Below are 7,500 nucleotides of genomic sequence, written 5' to 3' on the forward strand. Positions count from 1 at the left end.
ACACACGCGCACACACACACACACACACACACACACACACACACACACACACACACACACACACACACACACACACCAAGTGTGTGTGTTGGAGACATGAGAAGAAAGGAATTGTGGAAGTGGTTTGTGTGTGTTTAGGATGTAAGAACGGGAAAGTGATTTCTCTCTCGCTCCCTCGCTGTATCGATGGGCGCATTAACAAGTATCGGTGCTTGCGCGCGTGTGTTTGAGTGTGAATGGGAGGGTGGGGGGCGGCAGGTGGATTTTTTAATAGTTAATGCCCATTGGTTCCACCCACAAAAACACACGCACGGGATTAAAGGTCGGGCGGGGAGTGCGCGAGGCAGGTATAAACGGGTGCGGGTCTCGAGAGGACCAGTCAGTCCCCAGCATCCTCTGAAGCCGGCGGTCGAGCGAGACAAACCTCCCACTTGGGGAACTGCCTCAACTCGGATAGTCACCTTGACTTTATAATCATCCGCCGACGACCGTGCTTCCACCTTGGCTTTCTTCACGGACATTCATACATTATAGCATAATCGTTTTATTCTCCGGAACTTCTTTTGGATTTTCTTTCCGTCTTTAGAAAAAAATGAGGGCCGTTTGGGCTCTATTCTCCCTCGTGCTTGTGACGAGATGGACCGACGGAGAGGCGCGTGTCAAGCTCAACTCCATCAGAACCATAATCTTACGGGAGACCCACGCGCTGCCAGTGAACCGGACCACAAGCCCCGTGACTGGCGCAGACTTTGCAAAGGTAAATAATGAACGATTTATTTTTTTATTTTAAAGTTTATTTACATTTTTATTGTACAGGAAAGTATTAAAGGTAACACACTAACAATTTATAAAAGGGCCTGACTCCGTATAAAACTGATTTCCAGCAGGTTATTTTTCTATACAATAAAAATGTATTTTTATGTGTTCCTTTTTATGTATCCTAAAAGATCTGACTTTCTCACCAACTCTCTGTCTAGCTCTACCAGTGCATCAGTGACCTGGAGTGTAATGAGGGCAGCTACTGCCACGCGCCATCAAAGCGGTTCTTCTACTCCCGCTGCAAGGCCTGCCGCCAGAGGAAGAGACGTTGCCAAAGGGACGGAATGTGTTGTCCCGGCCATCGCTGTAGCAACAGTAAGAATTGAACTTAAAAAATGTATTGATGAATGATGGAACGTGTAAATAATGGCTCAATGCATATAAGTACTGCAATGCAGACCAAAATAGTGTCACAGTACTAACTCTCTCTCTCTCTCTCTCTCTCTCTCTCTCTCTCTCTCTCTCTCTCTCTCTCTCTCTCTCTCTCTCTCTCTCTCTCCCTCTCCCTCCCTCTCTCTCCCCCAGACATGTGTGTTCTGGATAGCTTCCTGGCCCAGAGCATCCAAGATGAGGAGCTGATTCCAGAGAAGAGACCATGGAAGACGAGAGGAGCTGTCTCCAAGCTTCCCTCTGTCCGAGGTAAAACGCTCCTCCTCCTCACTCCTCCCTCTGCTCCTCTCTCCTCCTCGTCTCTCGTCTCTCTTCCTCAGCTCTCTCCTCCTCCTCCTGCGCCTTTTCCCCTGCTCTCCTCCTTGTCCACGGACCAGAGAGGGTCTGTGTTTGTATAGCAGGGGTGGTGCTTTAGTGTGGCCCTGGGACCCAACCACACAATAAAAGCAACCATTCTGGGTCCTGAACGATCGCAATCAAACCGGAGGAGGACGTTATGAGAGTCCAGAGAGATTTACTGTGTGTGTGTCTGTGTTTGTGTGTGTGTGTGTGTGTGTTTCAGGCCAGGTAGGAGACATGTGCCTGCGCTCCACGGACTGCTCCCTTGGCCTGTGCTGCGCCCGACACTTCTGGAACCGCATGTGTAAGCCCGTGCTGCAGGAGGGCCAGGTGTGCACGCGGCAGCGCCGGAAGGTTCAGCACCTGGAGATCTTCCAGCGCTGCCAGTGCGGGGCGGAGCTGAGCTGCAGGACCGTGCGGCAGGAATCCCCCCCGGCCACTTCCTCTACCTCGTCGTCATCGTCCTCTTCATCCGCATCCGCTTTGTCATTATTATCAGCGTCATCTTCCTCTTCCTCTTCCTCCCATGCCCGCCACGCCTCCCCCCACACATCTCTCCTGTCCAGCTCTTCATCGTCCTCACCGTCATCAGCATCATCCTCGGCTGTGAAGACCAGACTTCACATATGTCAGAGAAACTGAGAGAGAGAGGGAGGGAGGGAGTGAGACAGTGAGAGAGGGAGGGGGAGAGAGACAGTGAGAGAGGGAGGGAGGGAGAAAGAGAGAAATATAGAGACAGAGTGAGAGTTAGAGAGGGGGAGACAAAGATAGAGGGAGAGAGAGAGAGAAGATGTTTAATGCATATCCTGTTCAACTGGCAGACTTTAGGAAGCAAGTTGCTTCCTAAGTTTATACGTGTGTGTTGGGGAAGGGGGGGGGCTTAGTATCAATCACTTGTTAAGAACTCATCTCCATGACAACACAGCTGAAACTGGGACCACCCCACTAAGTGATGTTACTCCCCTCGATTTGAGCATGCATGTGAGTTTGTATATGTAAACATTTTATTCTTTTAAAGTTATAGAAATCCTTTTATAATAAACCGATGTTTGCTACTCAACGGCCGTTGTGTCCTTTGACTCTGCTCATAAATGTCATGTCGTATGGATGATTTGCATAATGTGTTAAATCTGCTAGCTTCTGGGCTATAACAGTATCATGTAGCTAAGATCTAAGAACAATGTTTATTTGTGTGCGTATTTGTGTGTGTGTGTGTGTGTGTGTGTGTGTGTGTGTGTGTGTGTGTGTGTGTGTGTGTGTGTGTGCGTGTTTGTGTGCATGTTTGTGTGTGTTTGTGCGTTTGTATGTGTGTGTGTGTGTGTGTGTGTGTGTGTGTGTGTGTGTGTGTGTGTGTGTGTGTGTGTGTGTGTGATATCAATCTTTGCATGTGTGGATGGCTGTGGGCATCTCTGTTGTTAGTTGAGGGAGGTTTACGTAAGACGCACACACGCGCCAACACACAATGTTCTGTGCACCCGCACTTTGATAGTGTGTGTGTTTGCGTGAGTGTGTGTGTGTGTGTGTGTGTGTGTGTGTGTGTGTGTGTGTGTGTGTGTGTGTGTGTGTGTGTGTGTGTGTGTGTGTGTGTGTGTGTGTGTGTGTGTGTGTGTGTTATCTAACAATAACGGCAAGTCCCCAGTTGTTCCTTCACAAGGCCTGAGGTCCTTGATGACATCACAACCCCCTCATTATGACCAAACACCATGAGCCAGCAGCTGCCTCACATTAATATATAAAGTATATTTTACTGGGAGAAGCCCAGTACAACCACAGTATGCTACTGGTTACAATGGGAGCTAACCAATACAACCACAGTTTGCGATCGGTTATTCTGCGAGCTGCCTAGTGCAACCACAGTTTGCTCCTGGTTGCAATGGGAGTTGACCAATATAACCACATCAGGGTTCGAGTTAGGTGGGAGCCAGTGGGAGCTGTGCTCCCATAGAGCGAGGTCTGGCTCCCATGAAAGCAGCAATCTCTAATATCTGTGGGGTCTCAATATTTTAATTACAAATAAAGCTATTTTCCCTTACACATACAGAGTTATATCGATGTTAAGTAAGGGATAATGTATAGAACGCGGGTCATTATCTGGAAAATAATCCCCAACAGGGCGAACCGGGCGCGAAGCAGAGGCCTCTTGCTTCGACCTGAAGCATTATCCTGCTCATCACACGGCTACTTGCCAAAACGAAAAAATTACTTCACACGGTGTGTCTTTTCACAATTTAGGCTTTTTGTTACCATACGTAGTGTTGATCAGCAGAGATATAGTTCGCCAAAGATGTTGACGTCCCTTAGGCTTAGCAATCAAATACGCTGGGGTTGATAAGTTACCGGACTACTTGCCGAGTGCAACAGTGACGAACTGGGCGGTCTTGCATTCTGGCGAGTGCCAGGGGGGGGGGGCTCTCGTGGGCTGTTTGAGCCGGCCGGCCAATCAGAGAGAAAATATCAGTATTTATACCAGAGATATGGGTCTCTATATTACAGTCATGGTTAGCCTCAACTTTTACATCGGTCTACATTGTTTTGTAGCCAAATTTCTTATTCAGATGATAAATAATGTGCATGGTTTGAAATAAAACAAATACCTATAATTTCTCTATTTGATTATTTGTTTGCAAAAGTTTAAATAAAGCAACGACTTATACGAGCTATGCTGTGGAAGTTGGAATATGGACACTATACTCTGTCGCCATCACTGATGGCGACTGCCGCCATCAGTGATGGCACCATCAGTTGGAAGTTGATCAATGATGGCGCAATCAATGACGGCCCAATCAGTGATGGCGCCAGAGAAAGAGGTCCTTATGAATTTGGATTCGGATGACAGGGTTGCGGCTCCTTTGTACTTTGTTTACTGCATGACGGTATGACGTGTTTTTATCATGGAGCGGCTGGCCCTGATGATCTATTGATTTTTTTATGCATTGGGGTTGTGCATTGATACGTCCATTTTTTTGGGGCCGTTGATTAACGCATTTAAGTTTAAGTTCACTGGGGCTATCAAAAGTGCGGGTTTTTTCCGCGTGTGAAAAGTTGTATCTGCGAGTTGCGCCCGCGGGTGCGCTCACGCCCGTTGCCCGCTGGTGGGTGTTGTTTGATCCCAGTCCTCCACTGGATACCAAAGACGTGAATCAGAGGCAAAAAATCCACTTTCCTTGACAGCGGTCATTATATGCTTGGCAAAGGTCAATTATCATAAAATAATTGAGCGCCAGAAGTCGGGAAGGCCCATGCAAGTGAACGGAGCGTTCTACAGCATTGAGAAGAGCCGTGTAATAATAGCTTCTATGACATGGCTCTTCTCAATGCTGTGGAACAGCACTGATCAACACTGCGAATGGTAATTGTAGAATGACACAGCGTGTGAAGTTATTTTTTCGTTTTGCTAAGTAGCCGTGTGATAAGCGGGATAATGTATCGAAAGTCACCGGTCATTATCGAAAATAAGCCCCTTTAGGGCGAAGCAAGACACTTATTTTCCTGATAATGACCGTTGTTCTATACATTATCCCTTTCATATTTACTTGAGCATCTATCGTTTTTTCCTTTTTTAGAGACCACCACATAGATGGAATCATAACTCGAACCCTGAACCACATCCAATGGTTTTACTTGGAGCTTCCCAGTACAACCACAGTCTTTTATGTTTCTACTGGGAGAGCGATTGTGCTAGAATGGTGCACTGGTCTCTTTAAAAAATATTTTACAACCCAGATAAGATGTCAGACAACTTTGGTTACTGATTCACCAGAATTGATGACATACCCGTCCCCCCCCCCCCCACACACACACACACACAACACACACACACACACACACACACACACACACACACACACACACACACACACACACACACACACACACACACACACACACACACACACACACTCCCACAAACAGACATCTCTACTCACTTTAGTACTGTTGTTCACCTGGGCAGGTAGGTTTCCAACCTTGATAGTTCTGATCTCTTTTAATTTATGTTGTTCTGTGTTGTTCTAACTAACTAGGAAATGTATGAGGAGAATAGTTTGTGTTCATTTATAGAATATATGAGTAGAATATGTAGAGATCGTTGTGATGCTGTAATGTTGAGATGTGATGATGTTACGTTGAGTTGTGATGCTGTAATGTTGAGATGTGATGATGTTATGCTCAGTTGTGAGGATGTTATGTTGAGTGGTGATGGTGTTAAGTTTATATATACATATTTAGATGTATATATAATATATATACAGTATATACATATATACACATAAAGAATAATGGCTGTGGGAGCAAGAGACAATGGATACAGGAAGTGCTTTTTTCCACGCAGAAATGTTGATGGCTGAGCCAGACTCCGCCTCTGATAAGAAGCCTGCCAATAAAACCAAGGAGATTGGGGAGCGCCATGGTGGCTTCTATGACAACTTGTTCAGCAACCACATGTTTCAAGCTCGTCCAATCAGCGACGGCTCTGAGGTGCTGTCCTTGAATGTGCTACTGCTTGGCAACAGGCAGAGTGGGAGGAGCTCTGTGGGAAATGCCCTGATTGGTCAGTGTACAAATTGAGATTCTAAAACGTGCTTTAATTTTACTTTTGCTCGGGCCTAACTTACCTTACTTCAATCACCCGTACAACATTGATAAACCCTCCGGATTCCACAACTCCCTTTTTATTACGATGAAGGTTCGAATTGCTCATTGTAATGAACGACCCCACGGGAACTGTGATGTCATCGCACAGGGGGAGAGGAGTTTGAAACTCGATGCTGGGCTTCCGACGTCCCCGGGACAACTGACTGCAGGTCCAGAACCTTCCGGAGGTTCTTCAGAAGGAAGGGGGCGGAGACTGACCTCCGACTGGTGGTGACGGACAGCCCTCCCCTGCCGCGCCCCTCCCAGCGCAGACCCGCAGCGTGCACGTGGGTCCCTGAGAGTGTGCACGTGCTGCTGCTTGTGGTGAGGGCCGACCTTCCTGGTGAGGACGCACAGATAGCCCGCTTTGCAGAGGTAGGATGCACACACACACACAAGCACATACACACAAAGACACACATACACACACATAAACACACACAAATGCACGCAGCCATGCACCTACACACACACACACACACACATTCGCACACATGTACACACACACAGATATACGCTGTATATACTTTTTTCATGAGAAAAGTGTTTGTGTGTGTGTGTGGGGGTGTGTGTGTGTGTGTGTGTGTGTGTGTGTGTGTGTGTGTGTGTGTGTGTATGTGTGTGTGTGTGTGTGTGTGTGTGTGTGTGTGTGTGTGTGCGTGTGTGTGTGTGTGTGTCTCTGTGTGCGTATGCCTTTGTGTGAGTGTGTGTGTTTGTGTTTGTATAGTCCCTGGGGGGTCCAGGGTGGTGTCACCATGCTGTGTTAGTTCTTACACATGCTGACTGTCTGAAGGCGGCGGGTTTAACTCACGCAAGCTACCTCAGCCAGGCACCTCATTGGCTAAGAACTCTGGCCGACATGGCGGGAGGTGGGGCCATATACATGGACAACAGCAGTGATTGGCCGGTGACCAGCGGAGCTCCATTGAGGGAAAGAGTGTTGAACCTATCAGCTCACAACCATCACTCTGTCCTGATGACAACCAGACTAAAGACCTGATATAATGTCACCCAGCACTCTGAGGACCACCAGACTTAAGACCTGGTATCGTACGTGTATGTGTGAACAGGCCAATATATATGGATTTATTTATTATATCCGGGCCTTCGTACTACACATGTATAACACATGTTCACCAACTAGTCTCTTTGCTCTCCAACTAAATATTATTTAACATTTACCATTGTGTAAACAATGTTTACATTGATATTGTTACTTTAAATTTGATATTTATTAGGTCAGTGAAGGTTTTGGTGATAAATAGATATAAATGTATACGAGTTTCGAAACGAATAAAATCATTTATTCTCCAACTGAAA

The 7,500-nt window shown here is 46.7% G+C and overlaps 2 protein-coding genes across 2 annotated transcripts; both read left to right on the forward strand.

The window, feature by feature from the left end:
• Positions 1 to 236: 236 nt before the first annotated feature.
• Positions 237 to 2,223, forward strand: LOC115529665 (dickkopf-related protein 2). The gene is made up of 4 exons (XM_030338594.1): positions 237 to 757; positions 978 to 1,134; positions 1,345 to 1,458; positions 1,772 to 2,223. Exons 1-4 carry the CDS (start codon positions 593 to 595, stop codon positions 2,188 to 2,190), a joined length of 855 nt encoding a protein of 284 aa, XP_030194454.1. The 5' UTR covers positions 237 to 592; the 3' UTR covers positions 2,191 to 2,223.
• A 3,205-nt stretch (positions 2,224 to 5,428) lies between these two features.
• On the forward strand, positions 5,429 to 7,500 carry LOC115529666 (GTPase IMAP family member GIMD1). The gene is made up of 4 exons (XM_030338595.1): positions 5,429 to 5,500; positions 5,879 to 6,097; positions 6,290 to 6,555; positions 6,908 to 7,500. The coding sequence occupies exons 2-4, from the start codon at positions 5,881 to 5,883 to the stop codon at positions 7,178 to 7,180; spliced, it is 756 nt and encodes a 251-aa protein (XP_030194455.1). The 5' UTR covers positions 5,429 to 5,500; positions 5,879 to 5,880; the 3' UTR covers positions 7,181 to 7,500.

The sequence above is a fragment of the Gadus morhua genome, chromosome 17 (genome assembly GCF_902167405.1).
Source record: "Gadus morhua chromosome 17, gadMor3.0, whole genome shotgun sequence".
NCBI classification, from domain to species: domain Eukaryota; kingdom Metazoa; phylum Chordata; class Actinopteri; order Gadiformes; family Gadidae; genus Gadus; species Gadus morhua.

Bases quoted from the DNA above. Each gene is read 5' to 3' on its own strand.
- LOC115529665 (XM_030338594.1), top strand. From the start codon at position 593: ATGAGGGCCGTTTGGGCTCTATTCTCCCTCGTGCTTGTGACGAGATGG. The intron at 758-977 runs GTAAATAATGAA...CTCTCTGTCTAG, and splicing joins CTGGCGCAGACTTTGCAAAG to CTCTACCAGTGCATCAGTGA. The intron at 1,459-1,771 runs GTAAAACGCTCC...TGTGTGTTTCAG, and splicing joins CAAGCTTCCCTCTGTCCGAG to GCCAGGTAGGAGACATGTGC.
- LOC115529666 (XM_030338595.1), top strand. From the start codon at position 5,881: ATGTTGATGGCTGAGCCAGACTCCGCCTCTGATAAGAAGCCTGCCAAT. The intron at 6,098-6,289 runs GTCAGTGTACAA...GTCATCGCACAG, and splicing joins TGTGGGAAATGCCCTGATTG to GGGGAGAGGAGTTTGAAACT. The intron at 6,556-6,907 runs GTAGGATGCACA...GTGTTTGTATAG, and splicing joins AGATAGCCCGCTTTGCAGAG to TCCCTGGGGGGTCCAGGGTG.